The sequence below is a fragment of the Calliphora vicina genome, unplaced genomic scaffold (genome assembly GCF_958450345.1).
Source record: "Calliphora vicina unplaced genomic scaffold, idCalVici1.1 scaffold_18, whole genome shotgun sequence".
Taxonomy (NCBI): domain Eukaryota; kingdom Metazoa; phylum Arthropoda; class Insecta; order Diptera; family Calliphoridae; genus Calliphora; species Calliphora vicina.
In genome coordinates this window covers 14,857-40,801 of record NW_027052672.1, presented here as the reverse complement: position 1 = coordinate 40,801, position 25,945 = coordinate 14,857, and the positions used below count along the sequence as shown (strand labels likewise).

The 25,945-nt window shown below is 26.9% G+C and overlaps 1 protein-coding gene across 1 annotated transcript; it reads right to left on the bottom strand.

Annotated features, from left to right (window-relative positions):
- Positions 1-12,064: 12,064 nt before the first annotated feature.
- Positions 12,065-13,258, bottom strand: LOC135963149 (uncharacterized). The gene has a single exon (XM_065514922.1). It carries the CDS (start codon positions 13,256-13,258, stop codon positions 12,065-12,067), a length of 1,194 nt encoding a protein of 397 aa, XP_065370994.1.
- Between the last annotated feature and the right edge of the window lie 12,687 nt (positions 13,259-25,945).

Here is a 25,945-nt window from a genome sequence, read left to right as displayed (position 1 = left end):
AAATATGAGTGTTTAAATGCTTATTGATCAGAAATATGAGTGTTTAAACGCTTATTGGTCAGAAATATGATTGTTTAAATGCTTATTGATCAGAAATATGAGTGTTTAAACGCTTATTGATCAGAAATATGAGTGTTTAAACGCTTATTGTTCAGAAATATGATTGTTTAAACGCTTATTGATCAGAAATATGAGTGTTTAAACGCTTATTGATCAGAAATATGACTGTTTAAACTCTTATTGATCAGAAATATGATTGTTTAAACGCTTATTGATCAGAAATATGAGTGTTTAAATGCTTATTGATCAGAAATATGAGTGCTTAAATGCTTATTGATCAGAAATATGAGTGTCTAAACACTTATTGATCAGAAATATGAGTGTTTAAACGCTTATTGATCAGAAATATGATTGTTTAAATGCTTATTGATCAGAAATATGAGTGTTTAAACGCTTATTGATCAGAAATATGAGTGTTTAAACGCTTATTGCTCAGAAATATGATTGTTTAAACGCTTATTGATTAGAAATATGAGTGTTTAAACGCTAATTGATCAGAAATATGAGTGTTTAAATGCTTATTGATCAGAAATATGAGTGTTTAAACGCTTATTGATCAGAAATATGATTGTTTAAATGCTTATTGATCAGAAATATGAGTGTTTAAACGCTTATTGATCAGAAATATGAGTGTTTAAACGCTTATTGTTCAGAAATATGATTGTTTAAACGCTTATTGATCAGAAATATGAGTGTTTAAACGCTTATTGCTCAGAAATATGAGCGTTTAAACGCTTATTGTTCAGCAATATGACTGTTTAAACTCTTATTGATCAGAAATATGATTGTTTAAACGCTTATTGCTCAGAAATATGATTGTTTAAACGCTTATTGATCAGAAATATGAGTGTTTAAACGCTTATTGATCAGAAATATGAGTGTTTAAACGCTTATTGTTCAGAAATATGATTGTTTAAACGCTTATTGATCAGAAATATGAGTGTTTAAATGCTTATTGATCAGAAATATGAGTGTTTAAACGCTTATTGATCAGAAATATGATTGTTTAAATGCTTATTGATCAGAAATATGAGTGTTTAAACGCTTATTGATCAGAAATATGATTTTTTAAATGCTTATTGATCAGAAATATGAGTGTTTAAACGCTTATTGATCAGAAATATGAGTGTTTAAACGCTTATTGCTCAGAAATATGATTGTTTAAACGCTTATTGATCAGAAATATGAGTGTTTAAACGCTTATTGCTCAGAAATATGAGCGTTTAAACGCTTATTGTTCAGAAATATGACTGTTTAAACGCTTATTCATCAGAAATATGAGTGTTTAAACGCTTATAGATCAGAAATATGAGTGTTTAAACGCTTATTGTTCAGAAATATAATTGTTTAAACGCTTATTCATCAGAAATATGAGTGTTTAAACGCTTATAGATCAGAAATATGAGTGTTTAAACGCTTATTGTTCAGAAATATAATTGTTTAAACGCTTATTGATCAGAAATATGAGTGTTTAAATGCTTATTGATCAGAAATATTAGTGTTTAAACGCTTATTGATCAGAAATATGATTGTTTAAATGCTTATTGATCAGAAATATGAGTGTTTAAACGCTTATTGATCAGAAATATGATTGTTTAAATGCTTATTGATCAGAAATATGAGTGTTTAAACGCTTATTGATCATAAATATGAGTGTTTAAACGCTTATTGCTCAGAAATATGATTGTTTAAACGCTTATTGATCAGAAATATGAGTGTTTAAACGCTTATTGATCAGAAATATGATTGTTTAAACGCTTATTGATCAGAAATATGAGTGTTTAAATGCTTATTGATCAGAAATATGAGTGTTTAAACGCTTATTGATCAGAAATATGATTGTTTAAACGCTTATTGCTCAGAAATATGACTATTTAAACGCTTATTCATCAGAAATATGAGTGTTTAAACGCTTATAGATCAGAAATATGAGTGTTTAAACGCTTATTGTTCAGAAATATAATTGTTTAAACGCTTATTGATCAGAAATATGAGTGTTTAAATGCTTATTGATCAGAAATATTAGTGTTTAAACGCTTATTGATCAGAAATATGATTGTTTAAATGCTTATTGATCAGAATTATGAGTGTTTAAACGCTTATTGATCAGAAATATGACTGTTTAAATGCTTATTGATCAGAAATATGAGTGTTTAAACGCTTATTGATCATAAATATGAGTGTTTAAACGCTTATTGCTCAGAAATATGATTGTTTAAACGCTTATTGATCAGAAATATGAGTGTTTAAACGCTTATTGATCAGAAATATGATTGTTTAAACGCTTATTGATCAGAAATATGAGTGTTTAAATGCTTATTGATCAGAAATATGAGTGTTTAAACGCTTATTGATCAGAAATATGATTGTTTAAACGCTTATTGCTCAGAAATATGACTATTTAAACGCTTATTGCTCAGAAATATGACTGTTTAAACTCTTATTGATCAGAAATATGATTGTTTAAACGCTTATTGCTCAGAAATATGAGTGTTTAAACGCTTATTGTTCAGAAATATGACTGTTTAAACTCTTATTGATCAGAAATATGATTGTTTAAACGCTTATTGCTCAGAAATATGATTGTTTAAACGCTTATTGATCAGAAATATGAGTGTTTAAACGCTTATTGATCAGAAATATGAGTGTTTAAACGCTTATTGCTCAGAAATATGATTGTTTAAACGCTTATTGCTCAGAAATATGATTGTTTAAACGCTTATTGGTCAGAAATATGAGTGTTTAAACGCTTATTGATCAGAAATATGAGTGTTTAAACGCTTATTGACCAGAAATATGAGTGTTTAAATGCTTATTGATCAGAAATATGAGTGTCTAAACGCTTATTGATCAGAAATATGAGTGTTTAAACGCTTATTGATCAGAAATATGATTGTTTAAATGCTTATTGATCAGAAATATGAGTGTTTAAACGCTTATTGATCAGAAATATGATTGTTTAAACGCTTATTGCTCAGAAATATGATTTTTTAAACGCTTATTGATCAGAAATATGAGTGTTTAAACGCTTATTGATCAGAAATATGAGTGTTTAAACGCTTATTGTTCGGAAATATGATTGTTTAAACGCTTATTGATCAGAAATATGAGTGTTTAAATGCTTATTGATCAGAAATATGAGTGTTTAAACGCTTATTGATCAGAAATATGATTGTTTAAATGCTTATTGATCAGAAATATGAGTGTTTAAACGCTTATTGATCAGAAATATGAGTGTTTAAACGCTTATTGTTCAGAAATATGATTGTTTAAACGCTTATTGATCAGAAATATGAGTGTTTAAACGCTTATTGATCAGAAATATGATTGTTTAAATGCTTATTGATCAGAAATATGAGTGTTTAAACGCTTATTGATCAGAAATATGAGTGTTTAAACGCTTATTGCTCAGAAATATGATTGTTTAAACGCTTATTGATCAGAAATATGAGTGTTTAAACGCTTATTGATCAGAAATATGATTGTTTAAACGCTTATTGATCAGAAATGTGAGTGTTTAAATGCCTATTGATCAGAAATATGAGTGTTTAAACGCTTATTGATCAGAAATATGATTGTTTAAACGCTTATTGCTCAGAAATATGACTATTTAAACGCTTATTGCTCAGAAATATGACTGTTTAAACTCTTATTGATCAGAAATATTAGTGTTTAAACGCTTATTGATCAGAAATATGATTGTTTAAATGCTTATTGATCAGAAATATGAGTGTTTAAACGCTTATTGATCAGAAATATGATTGTTTAAATGCTTATTGATCAGAAATATGAGTGTTTAAACGCTTATTGATCATAAATATGAGTGTTTAAACGCTTATTGCTCAGAAATATGATTGTTTAAACGCTTATTGATCAGAAATATGAGTGTTTAAACGCTTATTGATCAGAAATATGATTGTTTAAACGCTTATTGATCAGAAATATGAGTGTTTAAATGCTTATTGATCAGAAATATGAGTGTTTAAACGCTTATTGATCAGAAATATGATTGTTTAAACGCTTATTGCTCAGAAATATGACTATTTAAACGCTTATTCATCAGAAATATGAGTGTTTAAACGCTTATAGATCAGAAATATGAGTGTTTAAACGCTTATTGTTCAGAAATATAATTGTTTAAACGCTTATTGATCAGAAATATGAGTGTTTAAATGCTTATTGATCAGAAATATTAGTGTTTAAACGCTTATTGATCAGAAATATGATTGTTTAAATGCTTATTGATCAGAAATATGAGTGTTTAAACGCTTATTGATCAGAAATATGATTGTTTAAATGCTTATTGATCAGAAATATGAGTGTTTAAACGCTTATTGATCAGAAATATGATTGTTTAAACGCTTATTGCTCAGAAATATGATTGTTTAAACGCTTATTGATCAGAAATATGAGTGTTTAAACGCTTATTGATCAGAAATATGAGTGTTTAAACGCTTATTGTTCGGAAATATGATTGTTTAAACGCTTATTGATCAGAAATATGAGTGTTTAAATGCTTATTGATCAGAAATATGAGTGTTTAAACGCTTATTGATCAGAAATATGATTGTTTAAATGCTTATTGATCAGAAATATGAGTGTTTAAACGCTTATTGATCAGAAATATGAGTGTTTAAACGCTTATTGTTCAGAAATATGATTGTTTAAACGCTTATTGATCAGAAATATGAGTGTTTAAACGCTTATTGATCAGAAATATGATTGTTTAAATGCTTATTGATCAGAAATATGAGTGTTTAAACGCTTATTGATCATTAATATGAGTGTTTAAACGCTTATTGCTCAGAAATATGATTGTTTAAACGCTTATTGATCAGAAATATGAGTGTTTAAACGCTTATTGATCAGAAATATGATTGTTTAAACGCTTATTGATCAGAAATGTGAGTGTTTAAATGCCTATTGATCAGAAATATGAGTGTTTAAACGCTTATTGATCAGAAATATGATTGTTTAAACGCTTATTGCTCAGAAATATGACTATTTAAACGCTTATTGCTCAGAAATATGACTGTTTAAACTCTTATTGATCAGAAATATTAGTGTTTAAACGCTTATTGATCAGAAATATGATTGTTTAAATGCTTATTGATCAGAAATATGAGTGTTTAAACGCTTATTGATCAGAAATATGATTGTTTAAATGCTTATTGATCAGAAATATGAGTGTTTAAACGCTTATTGATCATAAATATGAGTGTTTAAACGCTTATTGCGCAGAAATATGATTGTTTAAACGCTTATTGATCAGAAATATGAGTGTTTAAACGCTTATTGATCAGAAATATGATTGTTTAAACGCTTATTGATCAGAAATATGAGTGTTTAAATGCTTATTGATCAGAAATATGAGTGTTTAAACGCTTATTGATCAGAAATATGATTGTTTAAACGCTTATTGCTCAGAAATATGACTATTTAAACGCTTATTCATCAGAAATATGAGTGTTTAAACGCTTATAGATCAGAAATATGAGTGTTTAAACGCTTATTGTTCAGAAATATAATTGTTTAAACGCTTATTGATCAGAAATATGAGTGTTTAAATGCTTATTGATCAGAAATATTAGTGTTTAAACGCTTATTGATCAGAAATATGATTGTTTAAATGCTTATTGATCAGAAATATGAGTGTTTAAACGCTTATTGATCAGAAATATGATTGTTTAAATGCTTATTGATCAGAAATATGAGTGTTTAAACGCTTATTGATCATAAATATGAGTGTTTAAACGCTTATTGCTCAGAAATATGATTGTTTAAACGCTTATTGATCAGAAATATGAGTGTTTAAACGCTTATTGATCAGAAATATGATTGTTTAAACGCTTATTGATCAGAAATATGAGTGTTTAAATGCTTATTGATCAGAAATATGAGTGTTTAAACGCTTATTGATCAGAAATATGATTGTTTAAACGCTTATTGCTCAGAAATATGACTATTTAAACGCTTATTGCTCAGAAATATGACTGTTTAAACTCTTATTGATCAGAAATATGATTGTTTAAACGCTTATTGCTCAGAAATATGAGTGTTTAAACGCTTATTGTTCAGAAATATGACTGTTTAAACTCTTATTGATCAGAAATATGATTGTTTAAACGCTTATTGCTCAGAAATATGATTGTTTAAACGCTTATTGATCAGAAATATGAGTGTTTAAACGCTTATTGATCAGAAATATGAGTGTTTAAACGCTTATTGCTCAGAAATATGATTGTTTAAACGCTTATTGCTCAGAAATATGATTGTTTAAACGCTTATTGGTCAGAAATATGAGTGTTTAAACGCTTATTGATCAGAAATATGAGTGTTTAAACGCTTATTTACCAGAAATATGAGTGTTTAAATGCTTATTGATCAGAAATATGAGTGTTTAAACGCTTATTGATCAGAAATATGAGTGTTTAAACGCTTATTGTTCAGAAATATGATTGTTTAAACGCTTATTGATCAGAAATATGAGTGTTTAAACGCTTATTGATCAGAAATATGATTGTTTAAATGCTTATTGATCAGAAATATGAGTGTTTAAACGCTTATTGATCAGAAATATGAGTGTTTAAACGCTTATTGCTCAGAAATATGATTGTTTAAACGCTTATTGATCAGAAATATGAGTGTTTAAACGCTTATTGATCAGAAATATGATTGTTTAAACGCTTATTGATCAGAAATGTGAGTGTTTAAATGCCTATTGATCAGAAATATGAGTGTTTAAACGCTTATTGATCAGAAATATGATTGTTTAAACGCTTATTGCTCAGAAATATGACTATTTAAACGCTTATTGCTCAGAAATATGACTGTTTAAACTCTTATTGATCAGAAATATTAGTGTTTAAACGCTTATTGATCAGAAATATGATTGTTTAAATGCTTATTGATCAGAAATATGAGTGTTTAAACGCTTATTGATCAGAAATATGATTGTTTAAATGCTTATTGATCAGAAATATGAGTGTTTAAACGCTTATTGATCATAAATATGAGTGTTTAAACGCTTATTGCTCAGAAATATGATTGTTTAAACGCTTATTGATCAGAAATATGAGTGTTTAAACGCTTATTGATCAGAAATATGATTGTTTAAACGCTTATTGATCAGAAATATGAGTGTTTAAATGCTTATTGATCAGAAATATGAGTGTTTAAACGCTTATTGATCAGAAATATGATTGTTTAAACGCTTATTGCTCAGAAATATGACTATTTAAACGCTTATTCATCAGAAATATGAGTGTTTAAACGCTTATAGATCAGAAATATGAGTGTTTAAACGCTTATTGTTCAGAAATATAATTGTTTAAACGCTTATTGATCAGAAATATGAGTGTTTAAATGCTTATTGATCAGAAATATTAGTGTTTAAACGCTTATTGATCAGAAATATGATTGTTTAAATGCTTATTGATCAGAAATATGAGTGTTTAAACGCTTATTGATCAGAAATATGATTGTTTAAATGCTTATTGATCAGAAATATGAGTGTTTAAACGCTTATTGATCATAAATATGAGTGTTTAAACGCTTATTGCTCAGAAATATGATTGTTTAAACGCTTATTGATCAGAAATATGAGTGTTTAAACGCTTATTGATCAGAAATATGATTGTTTAAACGCTTATTGATCAGAAATATGAGTGTTTAAATGCTTATTGATCAGAAATATGAGTGTTTAAACGCTTATTGATCAGAAATATGATTGTTTAAACGCTTATTGCTCAGAAATATGACTATTTAAACGCTTATTGCTCAGAAATATGACTGTTTAAACTCTTATTGATCAGAAATATGATTGTTTAAACGCTTATTGCTCAGAAATATGAGTGTTTAAACGCTTATTGTTCAGAAATATGACTGTTTAAACTCTTATTGATCAGAAATATGATTGTTTAAACGCTTATTGCTCAGAAATATGATTGTTTAAACGCTTATTGATCAGAAATATGAGTGTTTAAACGCTTATTGATCAGAAATATGAGTGTTTAAACGCTTATTGCTCAGAAATATGATTGTTTAAACGCTTATTGCTCAGAAATATGATTGTTTAAACGCTTATTGGTCAGAAATATGAGTGTTTAAACGCTTATTGATCAGAAATATGAGTGTTTAAACGCTTATTGACCAGAAATATGAGTGTTTAAATGCTTATTGATCAGAAATATGAGTGTCTAAACGCTTATTGATCAGAAATATGAGTGTTTAAACGCTTATTGATCAGAAATATGATTGTTTAAATGCTTATTGATCAGAAATATGAGTGTTTAAACGCTTATTGATCAGAAATATGATTGTTTAAACGCTTATTGCTCAGAAATATGATTGTTTAAACGCTTATTGATCAGAAATATGAGTGTTTAAACGCTTATTGATCAGAAATATGAGTGTTTAAACGCTTATTGTTCGGAAATATGATTGTTTAAACGCTTATTGATCAGAAATATGAGTGTTTAAATGCTTATTGATCAGAAATATGAGTGTTTAAACGCTTATTGATCAGAAATATGATTGTTTAAATGCTTATTGATCAGAAATATGAGTGTTTAAACGCTTATTGATCAGAAATATGAGTGTTTAAACGCTTATTGTTCAGAAATATGATTGTTTAAACGCTTATTGATCAGAAATATGAGTGTTTAAACGCTTATTGATCAGAAATATGATTGTTTAAATGCTTATTGATCAGAAATATGAGTGTTTAAACGCTTATTGATCAGAAATATGAGTGTTTAAACGCTTATTGCTCAGAAATATGATTGTTTAAACGCTTATTGATCAGAAATATGAGTGTTTAAACGCTTATTGATCAGAAATATGATTGTTTAAAAGTAGTAGTAAAATGGGGATACTAACACAGAGAATTTTTTTTTTCTCATATAAAATTGAGTTTGGGATAATAAATTTTGTGTTTAGTATCTGTATGGGAGAATAATTAGAAATCTTTTCTCCCATATAAAATTGATTTTGGGATATTAAATTTGAAATTTACAATCTCTATGGGAGTGTATTTTGTTTGATTTCTGTGCCTACTTTATGTATTTTTTCCATAAGAAAAAAAAATTTTTCTCTCATATAAAATATAGTTTGGGATATAAAATTGAATTTGGGATTATAAATTTTGTGTTTAGAATCTGTATGGGAGAATAATTTTTGTTATGAATTGGGATAAATATATATTTTTCTTATAATATATTTTTTTCTGTTGAAAAGGTTATTCATTTCTCAAACCTTTTTTTTGAGTATTTATAGGTTTTTGATTATTTTTTTCTCTATTTCTCACACCTTTTTTTGGTATTTATTCAAGTATTGAGTACTTTTTATGTTAATAACAAAATTTAAAAATGTTTATTCGTAGATTTTATAGATCTATAAATTGAGTATTTTTAAATAAAAAACTAAACTTATTGAAAATAATTGTTATAAATACTAGGTTTTAAAACAATATAATTGCATTCGTTAATAGAAGGTTCTAAAAAGAGTAAATATGAGTTCCGATACAATTACAAACGCCGAGATTGTAACCGCTTTTAATAAATTAAAAGCAAAATCATATTTATCGGTTAAGGACTTGCAACCATCAAAGTCATATAAAATTTTGAATATGTTTCGTCATAGAAACAAATATGGAAATGTGGTGATTGCAGAACTAGAGGATGGAATGCTGTATCTCCCTAAGCGTTACAATAGCTTGGAGGATAAAATAATTGTAGGAGCTGGCGATGAAAAATTTAATTTAACAAAGAAGTTGGAGAACAACTCTTATATATTAGAATTGGAAGAGGCAATCCCAGTGGATCCCAATGATAAAGATGCTGAAGAAGACTTTTTCATTCCTAATTCTCAACCTTTTTTTAGTTGGGAAGCAACAAAAATACCAAGAATATATTAACAATAATATTTAATTATCTATATATATGTTATATGTATCTAAAAAATAGTATATAGATAATGTATATACATATATTTGTATAAAAATAAAAGTTTTGAATAAAAATTCTATATAAGTATTATAAATTAAAAAAGCTATGGTCATTCAATCTTAAGGAATTATAGAAGACATATCAAATACAAATATGGAACAAAAAATCCTCAAGTTTTTAAAAGATTTTGAAAATGAAATTTTTCCTGAACATAAGGATTTAATAAATGAATTTTTAAAATTGGATGGACAAGAACTAATAATGATTATAAGTTCTAAACATGGTGCTCACTATAAAAATTGTCCTTGGTCGAGGAAAAACGCTACTGAAGGTCCTGACACATGCAGTTGTATAGCATACGATAGACTTAAAAGCAAGATAAATGACATAATAAAAAAATATTATTTATTATCGAAACGTTTTTAGTTTTTATATAGTATTTTTTTAAATTTATTTATGTATATACATTTATTAAGTAAATATTGTAAAAAATAATAATAAAACCTACATATATAAAAATTATAAAAAAGTTTTTGTTTTATTGTCCTTTTTAAGAATGTTTTTATTTATTTTCCAAATTTTTGTTTGCTTCTACAAATTCTTTGTTATACCACTAAATTGAACGCAACTGTACTTAAAAAAAAAACACAAACGAATTCTGTGTGTTCTATATTTATATTCACAAACAATTAAAAAATCGAAATAAAAATTATACAATGTATTGTAATAAAAAGAAACATAAAACTAGATGTAGTTGTTCACAACAGCAAACTCAAAAAAACACAATTTTAATTGACCGTATTTTAAATACTACTGAAATAAAAATTATTGTGTTTATATTAAAAACAAAAAAAAACATGAATATTTTTCAAATTAATTTCAGTTTCAAATTACACAGACATTTAAAAAATCTTCAAGTGTTTTTTTATTATACAATGTATTGATTTACTAATAACCATAAAACTAGCAATAGCCGACCACACAAAATCTGTGACAATTTTTGTCTTAAGAATTGCTTACAATGCATTTCTAATATTTTTTGTTTATATGTAAAGTTTTTGAACTTTCTTATAAAAATTATTGTTAAGTATGGTCATGGATAACATAAAAATATTTGTTTAACAAATTCTGTAAGTATGAATTCTTAAATTTCGATAATCTAATTCATTTAAAAAATGGAAGCTCAAAGCCTAAGTTGTGAGTTTTGCCAAAACATATCATTTTCAAATATTGGCAACAAAAAACGACATTTTATGTCGTTTCACAACTTTGCTTATAAAAAAGCAAAGTCCTACAAAGAACCAAAGAAGATAACGTCTGACAGTTCCTTAATAGAAGATGTAACAGTTCTTCCCAATTTGGACATGTTGCTTTTCCTAGCTATGTTTGATGGTCAGGATCAATTACTGGTGGATGTTGCGACAAGAGCTGAGGCAGAATTATAAAAAAACAATTTTAGTTTTGATATTTATTTATACATATTTTTTTATTGAATATTACTTAAGAATATATTAATACATATGTATATATTTAATAAATTTATATAGTATATTGAAAATAAAAAAAAAATATAAAAAATTATTTCATTTCTTTTTCAAGTAAAAGAGCATTTCTTAAGGCACATACTCCATAACTGTGATAATTACAATAATTGCAGAATGGATATTTTGATTCTAATTGCTTAAAATTAATATAATCTATATCCTCAACATTAAATACTCTTTGTTGTATAATTGTTTCCAACCATTTAGTTTTTTCAACACCTTTTACAAATACTTACTTTAGAATATCTCACATTTGCTTTTAAAAAAATACATAGACTCTTAAATGATATGGATCCATCATTCCAGTTCAGGTGATGATAATTTCTCATTAACCAATTTGCTTCTCTTTGATACTTTGTTGATAAACACTTAAAATTAAATGGTGGTTTTATGAGGAAATTGATGTACTCTTTAGAATTAAAAACAACTGCAACTTCTTTAGCAATAAAAATATTTCCGTTGACTTTAAATCCTTGTAAATCGATAAAAATTGTATTTACCATGTTGTATGATTTATAAGACTTTTATAACTTGTCCTCTTAATGGATTATATTCAATTATGCGATCGTGAATAAGAATACAATAAGCTGATGTCTTTTCGGGAATATTAGTATCTGTTTCAAATTCGATTTTTATATCGATTGGTCCACTGCTAACTGATTCGTTTTGATGTTGTACATCTATTACAATTATCGGAGCTTTATTTTTAAACTCTTGAGAAGTGAGTAGTGGTTTGGCATCTCTCATATAATAATAATTTTCCTGAAATCTAGCATACATATCATATAGAATCGCAAAACGCTCATTCTTAAATTTAATATTTAGATCATCATATGGATACGATTCAGAATTTAAATGTACTTTTAAATTAGTTAAATCACAATGAATGAATTTGTCTTCATGTTGAAAAGCAATCAATACAAAACGAGGACGTTCTCTATTTGAAGCTAATTTAACATTCCATATATGATTAACACCTATATTTAGTTGTGGATTAATATGACAATCCCAGCTACGAAATGCTATTGGTATAGAAGCACCACTGTTGATTGTCTTCATCATATTTAATTTACTTAAATCAGATAACTGAACGTGTGGTATTCTCCATGAAATATTTGAAATTGTCATTTTTGGTTTTTCAGTGGAAACAGATGAGTACACAAGATCAGCATCATTTTTACTACGCAAAAGAATCAACTCATGTTTACCATTTAATATAATTTTATTATAGTCTTCTGCGAATCCCAATAACATTTTCAGTGGAGCATAGAAATTAAAATATCCATTAATAAGTTTAATATCGTCAATTTTGTTCCATCCTGAATTTTCCATAGCATTACTATCCGTTGGTGATAATGAAACTAAATTTTTAATGGAGCTGGATGTTCCCAAATGTCTTGTACGATCTATCTCAATACCATTAAGCTCATAACGAATTTCATCAAAGAGATAGGCAAGAAAATTATTCTTCACTTTAAAATTGGATGAAGTAGTTATCAATTTTGTATTGTTAGCATCAGTAACGAACCCCTCTACATATATAAAGCTTTCACCAGGTAAAACATATAAATCTTGATTTTGTATTGAAATTCTAATTTCATCATTACTGTTGTAAGACTGAAGATATGGTGAATAAGTATGATAATCTTTTTTTATAATATTCTCATCAGAAATCGGTTTTTCTAAAATATCTATTACAGAATTCATGTTTTTTTTAATTTAAAATTCAATAATTTGAGAAAATTTTTGTTTGCTTGAGTTAATTTTATATGTGGTAGTGATTTGTGTAATTGAGATATATTGTTGAATAATTTATTGCGATGATAAGAAATATTATTTTTTGAAATATTCTTATTGTAAATTAGCATTATTTTGTCGGTTTTAAGTGGATTCGAATTGTGATTTCCTCTCCTCGGAAGTTCACTAAATCTCCGTGTTGATCAACTACTCGTAAAGTTAGACTACTTATCTCTCGACAGTTGACTGGTAAATAAATGAGATTTCTAGGATTCTCATCTATTTTATACCCAGGAGGTACATTAAGCGCAAATTCATGTAATGTATGTGCTCTAGAGTTATTCATATACGTGTTGACGACTATATTGCTTTCAATTCGTAAAACATTTACTTTAAAAATATTAACTGGAAGATCTGAGTAGTAAACTTCGTTTGCATAAAGAATTTTATTTTTAAATCCAAAAAGATTACCAATCGTGTTTGTTTTATTAAAATAGATTGGATCATTAGAGCTAAAAATTTTAACTTGCATTGTATTATTATTTGCTTCTATATTAATTTCATTTTTTGGACTATATCGTTTATATTGTTCTTTAATATAATCAACTATATCATTTAATTCATACGATCCAATTGGAATTTCAATTACATATTCACCAATATGAAACAAATTATTATAAACATCTACATTAGGAATACTATTGTATGAATGAAAATCAGTTAGAGCGCACTCATATTCACTATCCAAATCAATTCTAGGAAAATAATTGGCTGTTAACTCAGATGAGTTAGAGCTAAGAGTTAATGTTATTGACATTATGCCAGCTGGATTGTAAATAAAACAAATCTGGTATAATGTTGCTTTATTAAAAGGTTTTATTTATTTTATTATAAATAAGATTAAATACATTCATAATTTTTCTTATAATTATAGTATTTCATTTTTATTAATCCAAGAGTTATGTTGATTTGAAAATCCCAACCATTTTACATACGCCTTTTCTCCTTTAGTTCTTAGAATGTTTTCAACAAGGTACGTATCCGGAAATTGAGTTTTACAAAGTTCCTCACCATAGAATCCGCCTTCTATTGAATTTCCACGATAGTCTTCTAATATATATGTTGTAGGATATGTATTTTTTACTGTTATTATTTTGAAAATTTCTGTTGTCCAGTTTGGTGTATACCCTTTTTCAAAAATATGCTTATATTTACTAATGCGGACATAATTTCCAACAGTAAATTTAGATGTTTTATATATCTTCAAATGGTTGTATATTGTATTTAACAATTTTTTCTCGTTTATAGAATTCACTTCAATGGGGGCCATTTTGATGGTTCGATGAAATTTTTTGTTATATCTATTAATCAATTCTTTGTAAATGTCGAGCCAATAATATGAACCGTTAAAACTAAATTCTTTCCACATCATTCCTTTTAATGTTCGATTAAATCGTTCTATTATTGACGCTTTCATTACACTAAATGTTGAGTAGTGATTTATCTTATGTTTATCCATTAGTTTTTGAAAGTGTTTATTAAAGAATTCTTTACCATCGTCTGTCTGTAAATTTTTTGGAATCCGACCTAATTTAAAAATATATTCCATTGCTTGGAATACTTCCAGAGCAGTTTTTGTTTTAAGTGGTGCGGCCCATGCATATTTTGAGAATGTATCAATTACAGTTAACAAATATCGATAACTTTTATTATATGTAGAATAATTTCCCATTTCAACTAAATCAGCTTGCCAAAGATCGTCTAATCCTTTCATCACAACTCTTCGACGAGTGAAATTTTTTCGAGCTTGTTTATGTAGTTCATTTACTAAGTCTCTTTTTGTAAGCATTATTTAATCTTTATTGAAAACAATTTCGTATGGATTGTTATCTACTGATGTACTTTCACCTATTGTGATGTGTTCTAAATTATTATGTGTATAAATGATTTCTTTTAATATTTTGATTTGTTCTTCAAAATATAACTGTATATTTAAAATTACATCTTGAATTTCATTAATATTCTTTCCTAAATGGTTCATTATTTCCTTTTGTGCCTTTTCAATCTGAGATTGCAAAAACATTTTATTAACAACATCATTCTCTTCTAAAGCATTTGCAACATTTCTAATTCTTTTTGCTTTGAACGTCAATGTTGTTGTCCATATCTATAAAGAACCCCAACAATTTATGTGCATTTTTCATTGAAATTATATCACTTCTGTCATTAAGGTAGTGTCCAAATTTATCAATAGACATAGTTTGTTCATTTAGTAATGTTATTCAATAATGTTAGCTTCATATAATTCTTCAATGATTGATACAATTTCGTTATTATGATTGCTATGACCTGCTGCTTGTGATGCTAGCAATAGTTTAAGTCGATCTACTAACTCATTTGGATCATCCCAGTATATATAGTTGGGTCTATGTATGTTTAAGTTCATGATTCCATTTCCTAAATAATTATCTGTTGTTGTTGTAATTGGTGATGGTAATATTAAGGATTTGTTTGAAGATTTTTCTTTAAATAATTTTCCAATAATGTGTTTGTATTTATAGGCTTTCGTGCCCTTTATTTGACCATCAGATCTATAATCTCTTTTATACGCGTTAGTATTAATCAGAATCTTTTTATAAATTTCTAATTCTGATTTATCGTAGTTCTTTGGTGTTTTATGAAACATTAATGAAAATAAACCTGGTGTAAGGGCCCATATTTGATTACCAATTTGAATTTTATCTTCATTAAATTTGATTTTACTATCACCAAATTTCCACTCATTATTATCATCTTTATGTGGGCCATAGAGATTGTCTAACTGATTATTTTTTTCCAAATGTAATAAATCCATATCACTATTTAAATTTTCAGTTTCTGATTGAGAGTAAAAATCATCATCATCATCCTGATCAACTGAGTGGGTTGTATTTAATAATGTATCTTCAACAAGTTTCTTTGGAGTACTTGTATCCACATTCATCAGAAATTTGTTAGACATAAGACTTGTATTATTTATGATTTCATTTTTAATTTCTTTTCTTTCGGTTTTAGGGATATTTCTAACAATGTTAGATTTATTAATGAAATTATTCAAAGGTTCTGTTATGGTTTTAAATGTATCTTTTAGTTGTTTATTCGCATCTGCTTCACCAATTTTAATACTACGAAACTTTTTCTTTAATACATTTCTGGTTTTTATCAACTCCTTTAAAACTTTTTCATTCATTTTTGTGTTTTTTTTATAGTTATTTGGTTTAGATATTACTAAATTATGTTTCAGATATTAGATTAGCTATACGATCAGATCAGTTTAGTGGATTAGAAAATAAATCAGATAATCAGGTATCAGATATCAGGGTAGACAATTTTAGATAACAAATATCAGATAGTAAGGATTTATTATGATTTATCTGATAAAGATATTAGTAATGTTGTATATTGTTCAAACGTTACTGTTATACTAATATCAATATACAATTTATAATAATTTATATTGTTATAAAATAATTAAACAGCTTTCGATAGCGTCCGTTATTCAATTCGTCATCTTTATTAATCACCAAAAATCCATATTTATCCTTCCAACATTCTCGACAAATTTCATGAAACTTTTCAAAACTCATATCGCCAGCCACATGATCGCTATAAACATGTCTCATATTCATTTCATCTTGTTTAAACATTATAATCATATTAGCATTATCTCTAACTAAATGTTTTGGAATTCTTGTATATGTTTGACATAAATAGAATGAGTCAACATTTTTATGTCGACCCATACAGAAATATTCGCATATATTATTCTGTTTTTCACATGCAACATCATCAAATATCATAATTGAGTTTCTTTTTGCTTTATCTAGCGATATTACCGATTCATTATCTGAAAATGTAAAATAACCCATTCCTTTAATTGATGATATAAGACTCTTCAAATAGTTATATTTTGGTTGATCTAATGATTTCGAGTATAAATAGATATTTTCAAATTTAACCCCGTTAGGACTTTCTAATAATCCAATCATAACATTAGTCTTTCCACAATTCGAAGGACCAACTATCAGTGCACGAATAGAATTCGGTAATAAAAAACTATGTTTTATTTCTGAATTGATATTCGCTGAAGAATCTATATTGCGAATTAAAATACTTTTATGTTGTTTAACTAAACGCATCTTTACAACTGAATGCAATAACTCATAATAACTTTTTTCTTATAGAATATAATAATAATAACATGGTAATACACTATAAGAATTACGTTAATTGTAAAAGAGCTGTCATTGGGAGAGGTTTAGTAGATAAATTAATAAACAATCTACCTATTGAACTACATTTTCCTGGATATCAATACTGTGGTCCTGGTACAAAACTACAAAAACGTTTAAATCGATTTGATCCAGGAATAAATTTATTAGATGCTGCTTGCAAAGATCACGATATAGCATATTCCAAAAGTAAAGATATAAATATAAGACATCAAGCAGATAAAATTCTTGAAAATAAAGCTTGGGATCGAGTTATTTCAAAAGATAGCACTCTTGGAGAAAAATCATTTGCATATTTGACCGCTAACATAATGAAAGCTAAAACTAAATTTGGTATGGGGATAGAGAAGAAAAGGTTAATAAACAAATCTAATGGAAGAAAACTTTTCAATACAACAATTAAAACGGCAACAAAAATTTTAAATAAGGAAAAACCCCAAGATATAAATTCTGCTATTAAGATTGCCCGCAAAATCGTAAAAAAATCATTTAAGGGAAAAAAGTCACAAGTTGTAATACCGCGAGTAATAAATGTACCCAAAATTGGAGGGTTTTTACCTTTAATACCCATTTTGACTGCTCTGGGAGCAATTGGTAGTCTATCGGCTGGAGGTGCTGCCATAGCTAAAGCTGTAAATGCTGCAAAAAATGCTAAAACTCAACTTGATGAAGCGATTAGACATAATAAAACGATGGAAGCTGTTGCAATGGGGAAAGGTTTATACCTCAGACCATATAAAAAAGGATATGGATTAGTTTGTGAAGAAAAATCAAAAAACTTGTAAAGATGCTACCTAAGAGACCATTAAGCGATGTTGACCTGAAAATGTTTGCATCAAATATTCCAAATTTTAGAGGAGTTTTTATGTTAGACTCACTACCAAAACGCTCAAGAAAATCAGAATGTGGAATAGTTAATTTAGATTCTATAACCGGAACTGGAACACATTGGGTGGCATATTATAAAGATAAACAACAAAAGGAATATTTCGACAGCTTTGGAAATTTACAACCTCCATTGGAATTAGTCGAATATTTAGGGAAAAATATTAAATATAACTACAATCGTTATCAGAATTATGATTCATTTAATTGTGGACACTTATGTCTTGAATTTTTATATCAAATATCTGAAAAGAATAAATAAAGTACAATCTCCTTTTTTAATTGAATAATTTTTTATTGTTTTTCTTTATTAATAATATAGTATAAGAAGAAACTAATTTGTTTTTTCAATAAATATATATTTGTATGTTTTAGGTATATTTGAGATTTTATATATATTCAAGATTAATATATATATATTAATCTTGAATGTGAACAACTATTTAGCTCTCATCCATTAATACATCAATTATAAAATGACCCCATGCAATAGTGTCTATTTTATTATCACAAATGTATCTTTTTTCATCCATACAACTTAAAGATATTTTATTAATTAATGTTGTATATAAAGTATGTAGTTTAGACTTAAATGTATACATGTTAGAATAATAAATTTGTTGGTTATATAAACAATTTTTATAATCAGATAAACTTAACTTTCTACAAACATTACTTTTTACTCCTTTTGCTTTTTTTACTTCCCTCATATCTTCAGTAATAAAGGAGTACATTTTTGATCTCAAGCCAATGAATTCTCTCATAATAATTCCATTGTTTTCATCTTTCATCAATCCTAATATTTTTTTATTTTTTTGAGGAATATTGAATTTATTATCTATTGCATATTCAGATGTATCAAATTTATCGTCAATGTCATTGTAGATATCTTTATAAAAATCATCAGTATGAATAGTATAAATAAATGAATCTGTGTCCATATAATTAAGTTCAATATTAGATTCATATTTAGGTAGCATGTAATCATAATGGAAATTATACATTTTCCACTTTGAAAGTTCTAAAATACAAAATCCAAGATAAATGGGTTTATTGTAAAGGGAATGAGTTTTATTTAATTCTACTGCAATCATGTTTTCCTCAAAAACACTCATGGAGTTGAATTCTGGTTTAGAAATTAGTGCACGAGCTCCTAACCTTCTTTTATTAGTATTTTCCCAAGAGTTTGCAATTTTTATGATCTTGCGTTTGTCAACGTTTTCCATGGTTTTTCCATATATAGCATTATTTAATAACTTAAAGAAATTTTTCTCGAATGTATTTTTAGCATTGGTTCTATGTAAGGTATTTAAAGATATATATTTTTTTAACCAGTCGGACTGTTTAAATTTTAGTATTCTATGAATTTTTTTTAATTTCAAGCCATGTTTAAGACAATGCTGTAAATTTGTATAGTAAATAACATATTTATTTTTATCAGTTAAATCAGAAACTAATTTTGATTCTTTGGCATTCGGAGGGATTTTATTTTCGCAACAAAATGGTAGATAGTTGTGATTATCATGAATCTCTATAGGATATATCAAATCAACTTCTAGAATATAACCAATAGTTGAGTCATCAGGAATTAAATTTATTGAGAAATTGTCTATATCACTAAGCCACTCAAAATTACTTTCTGGCAAATACTGTGACATAGCCCATCCGTACAAATTGTTTGCATCTAGATACATTAAATATTTGGATGGCAGATTTCGATTGTAATCTACCATATATTTATTATTAGCTACAGAATGTCTCTTTGAACATTGAACAATTCCTCCCCTTATTCCCTTTTGAATAAAAGTTATCATGTCAATATCCATTAAGAGTTCTAATTCTATTTTGGTTATTTTTAGCATGGCATCCCATGAAAACCCAGGTGCTGTATAATAGTGACAGGGATCAAGTTTATAAATATTTTTGCATAGCAATCTAAAATTTTCAAAAACGTCTGTTAACAGTAGTACATCGGTTTTCAGATAAAGCATAAGGTAATCCTCTAATGATTTACAATCGAATTCTTTCCAAACTTCTTTAGCATGATTGTAATCATCAATAGAACATTCAGACTCAGTTAATATATTAAAAAAATCCTCTCTCTTTGGTAAATTACATTCTTTAAGCTTATCAGTACTATTTAAATAATTATATGGAAAAACTCCTTTCCTCATTAGTAATGAAAACTGTTTTATATCTGGAAATATTGATTTAATTGTTATAAAGTCAGTTTTAGACAAATTATTTGCTAATGAGTCCAGACTTGATGACATAAATCTAAACGAATCTAAAAATCGAATTTCTATATTTTCATTTTCCGCTCTAATAGTTTTTGATAGAGATATGTACAACTCTTTATTAAGTGGGATAATATTTATTGGACCATTATCAATTAAATTAAGTTCCTTTATGAATAAATGACAATCATAAGAAGAAAAGTTATGAAATATAACAGGAAAAAATTTTGGAATTTGATAATTTAAATTACATATGTTGTGTGCTGGTCCTCTATATTTTCCACTTAAATGACAATGATCTTTTACCTTCAATTCATTGATGAAAGGAGATCCACAAATATGACATAGATTATCATTTTCAAAATTTCTTTGTTCCTCTTCATTCAAAGGAATCATTGGCTTGATATCTTTCAAAAAATTTGTGTGCAAATACTCTACATCCTTAAATAATTCTGTTATAAATAATTTGGGTGAATTCAACCCTTTAAAAGATTTTAATTTATCTAAGTTCTTATCAAAACTACATTTAATAAAGTATGAAAAAGCATAAGGTATATGTTTGTTTATGAATGTTGTTGACGAAATATTAGGATCTGGAATGGATGTATCAATATTTTGAAATATACATTCGGAATCCGCATAAATAACAAATGGTACATCTATTGCTTTTCCATGATTATTAAATTTTAGTGTAGACTTATCTTCATTAGGCAGATATACTACTCGTTTGTTGCACTCCGTTATATGTTTAGATAGTATATATTCCTTCGTAAAATGTTGTAGACAAAAGTTACAAACAAAATTTTTTCCTTTATGTTTGCTGGTTTGTTTTCTAATTAATCTGTTTTTGAGAAATAAAATTATTTAAGTATTTTTATAAAATTCGATAGTTTTCATATTATTATACCTTGAAATATTTTTTATCCATACGTAATGTGCTGTAGTTGATGAATTAGTTTCCTTTTGAAGAAACAGAAGATTAATATGTTGCGTCTTAATCTCTTTAGTTTTATAATATGGTCCAATTATAATGTTTTTTTCTTCATCGTATCCAAAGACGTTTATGCTTATCCATTCGTTGAGATTTTCAAAAAGCTCAACATGTTTTATTTGTAATGGAAAGCATAAACCTTCAAAGTTTAATGTGGTTTCGCCAATAATAATTTTTGTTGAATGTATATCCACTGGATAAGATGATGTCCTCTCAGCACTTATGGTAAAATTATATATTGCTGAAACTATTGCCCATTTAAAACAAAATTCATCATTGTTTCTTATGTTGATACAAGCTTTTTTTAATGATAACATTTTCGGGGTAGGAATATATGTTGAACCCTTTAGTGGTTGATACTTATTTAAGTTTATTTCTGCTCTTAATATTTCAATCAAGGTCCAACCACTATCCCTTTCTTGAAATTCCTCCATCTTTGTTGAGATGCTTGTAATTTTTTCCAAAAACACATTGCTGAAATCCTCAATTGAGAATATAGTTATCATTTTTGATTGAAATGTTTTTACTTCAATCATAGTGTCATCTAAGTTATCCAAATTAGGCTTAACATATAATGCGAAAAGCTCAATATTGAATTTCATAGCATTATATAAAGAAATCCACAAAGTCATCTCCTCTTTTAACGCGACACACGCTCTCTTTAAGAAATCTTCCGGAATGAGACATCCTTCATCTGTGTTTTCAAAAGATAGAGTTTGAATTCGTCTTTTAAAAGCACTATTTTTTCTTTTAATTCCAATACATGGAGAAGGAAAATTTGTAAGACTTCTTGAAGAGCTAGCATGCACTCTTTCATGTGAAAATAAATTTGTTTCGCTAGCGAATTTCTTTCCACATTCAATGCAATTAAACTTGTTTTCCATATTGTTTTTATTTATTTTTTGGTTAGATGTTATACACTTCAACAATGTTTGTATACTAAATAAACCCTTGATTTTGAATAACAAATTGATATTATTCTAGAATCTACTTTAGAAAATGTAAAGAAAAATTTATTGTAAACATTTGAATAAAAATTTAATTTGAAAATATTTTTTTGAGTGTTTATGTTTAAGTGTGTTTGTGTAGTCGACTACAGCTAGTTCAGTTTTATGTATACATTATATAATAATAGAAAAAAAAAAAACACACAGCTGACATTTTTTTTATTGGTTTTGTAATTTGATACATTGTAAAACCTAGTATTTATAACAATTATTTTCAATAAGTTTAGTTTTTTATTTAAAAATACTCAATTTATAGATCTATAAAATCTACGAATAAACATTTTTAAATTTTGTTATTAACATAAAAAGTACTCAATACTTGAATAAATACCAAAAAAAGGTGTGAGAAATAGAGAAAAAAAAATAATCAAAAACCTATAAATACTCAAAAAAAGGTTTGAGAAATGAATAACCTTTTCAACAGAAAAAAATATATTATAAGAAAAATATATATTTATCCCAATTCATAACAAAAATTATTCTCCCATACAGATTCTAAACACAAAATTTATAATCCCAAATTCAATTTTATATCCCAAACTATATTTTATATGAGAGAAAAATTTTTTTTTCTTATGGAAAAAATACATAAAGTAGGCACAGAAATCAAACAAAATACACTCCCATAGAGATTGTAAATTTCAAATTTACTATCCCAAAATCAATTTTATATGGGAGAAAAAATTTCTAATTATTCTCCCATACAGATACTAAACACAAAATTTATTATCCCAAACTCAATTTTATATGAGAAAAAAAAAAATTCTCTGTGTTAGTATCCCCATTTTACTACTACTTTTAAACGCTTATTGATCAGAAATGTGAGTGTTTAAATGCCTATTGATCAGAAATATGAGTGTTTAAACGCTTATTGATCAGAAATATGATTGTTTAAACGCTTATTGCTCAGAAATATGACTATTTAAACGCTTATTGCTCAGAAATATGACTGTTTAAACTCTTATTGATCAGAAATATGATTGTTTAAACGCTTATTGCTCAGAAATATGAGTGTTTAAACGCTTATTGTTCAGAAATATGACTGTTTAAACTCTTATTGATCAGAAATATGATTGTTTAAACGCTTATTGCTCAGAAATATGATTGTTTAAATGCTTATTGATCAGAAATATGAGTGTTTAAACGCTTATTGATCAGAAATATGAGTGTTTAAACGCTTATTGCTCAGAAATATGATTGTTTAAACGCTTATTGATCAGAAATATGGGTGTTTAAACGCTTATTGCTCAGAAATATGATTGTTTAAATGCTTATTGATCAGAAATATGAGTGTTTAAACGCTTATTGATCAGAAATATGAGTGTTTAAACGCTTATTGCTCAGAAATATGATTGTTTAAACGCTTATTGATCAGAAATATGAGTGTTTAAACGCTTATTGATCAGAAATATGAGTGTTTAAACGCTTATTGATCAGAAATATGATTGTTTAAATGCTTATTGATCAGAAATATGAGTGTTTAAACGCTTATTGATCAGAAATATGAGTGTTTAAACGCTTATTGTTCAGAAATATGATTGTTTAAACGCTTATTGATCAGAAATATGAGTGTTTAAACGCTTATTGATCAGAAATATGATTGTTTAAATGCTTATTGATCAGAAATATGAGTGTTTAAACGCTTATTGATCAGAAATATGAGTGTTTAAACGCTTATTGCTCAGAAATATGATTGTTTAAACGCTTATTGATCAGAAATATGAGTGTTTAAACGCTTATTGATCAGAAATATGATTGTTTAAACGCTTATTGATCAGAAATGTGAGTGTTTAAATGCCTATTGATCAGAAATATGAGTGTTTACGCGCTTGTTGATCAGAAATATGAGTGTTTAAACGCTTATTGATCAGAAATATGAGTGTTTAAACGCTTATTGTTCAGAAATATGATTGTTTAAACGCTTATTGATCAGAAATATGAGTGTTTAAATGCTTATTGATCAGAAATATGAGTGTTTAAACGCTTATTGATCAGAAATATGATTGTTTAAACGCTTATTGCTCAGAAATATGATTGTTTAAACGATTATTGATCAGAAATATGAGTGTTTAAACGCTTATTGATCAGAAATATGAGTGTTTAAACGCTTATTGTTCAGAAATATGATTGTTTAAACGCTTATTGATCAGAAATATGAGTGTTTAAATGCTTATTGATCAGAAATATGAGTGTTTAAACGCTTATTGATCAGAAATATGATTGTTTAAATGCTTATTGATCAGAAATATGAGTGTTTAAACGCTTATTGATCAGAAATATCAGTGTTTAAACGCTTATTGTTCAGAAATATGATTGCTTAAACGCTTATTGATCAGAAATATGAGTGTTTAAATGCTTATTGATCAGAAATATGAGTGTCTAAACGCTTATTGATCAGAAATATGAGTGTTTAAACGCTTATTGATCAGAAATATGATTGTTTAAATGCTTATTGATCAGAAATATGAGTGTTTAAACGCTTATTGATCAGAAATATGATTGTTTAAACGCTTATTGCTCAGAAATATGATTGTTTAAACGCTTATTGATCAGAAATATGAGTGTTTAAAGGCTTATTGATCAGAAATATGAGTGTTTAAACGCTTATTGTTCGGAAATATGATTGTTTAAACGCTTATTGATCAGAAATATGAGTGTTTAAATGCTTATTGATCAGGAATATGAGTGTTTAAACGCTTATTGATCAGAAATGTGATTGTTTAAATGCTTATTGATCAGAAATATGAGTGTTTAAACGCTTATTGATCAGAAATATGAGTGTTTAAACACTTATTGTTCAGAAATATGATTGTTTAAACGCTTATTGATCAGAAATATGAGTGTTTAAATGCTTCTTGATCAGAAATATGAGTGTTTAAACGCTTATTGATCAGAAATATGATTGTTTAAACGCTTATTGCTCAGAAATATGATTGTTTGAACGCTTATTGATCAGAAATATGAGTGTTTAAACGCTTATTGCTCAGAAATATGATTGTTTAAACGCTTATTGATCAGAAATATGAGTGTTTAAACGCTTATTGATCAGAAATATGATTGTTTAAACGGTTATTGATCAGAAATATGAGTGTTTAAATGCTTATTGATCAGAAATATGAGTGTTTAAACGCTTATTGATCAGAAATATGATTGTTTAAACGCTTATTGCTCAGAAATGTGACTGTTTAAACGCTTATTGATCAGAAATATGATTGTTTAAACGCTTATTGCTCAGAAATATGAGCGTTTAAACGCTTATTGTTCAG

Excerpts from the sequence above, each read along its gene's own strand:
- LOC135963149 (XM_065514922.1), bottom strand. The coding sequence starts at position 13,258 with ATGAATTCTGTAATAGATATTTTAGAAAAACCGATTTCTGATGAGAAT.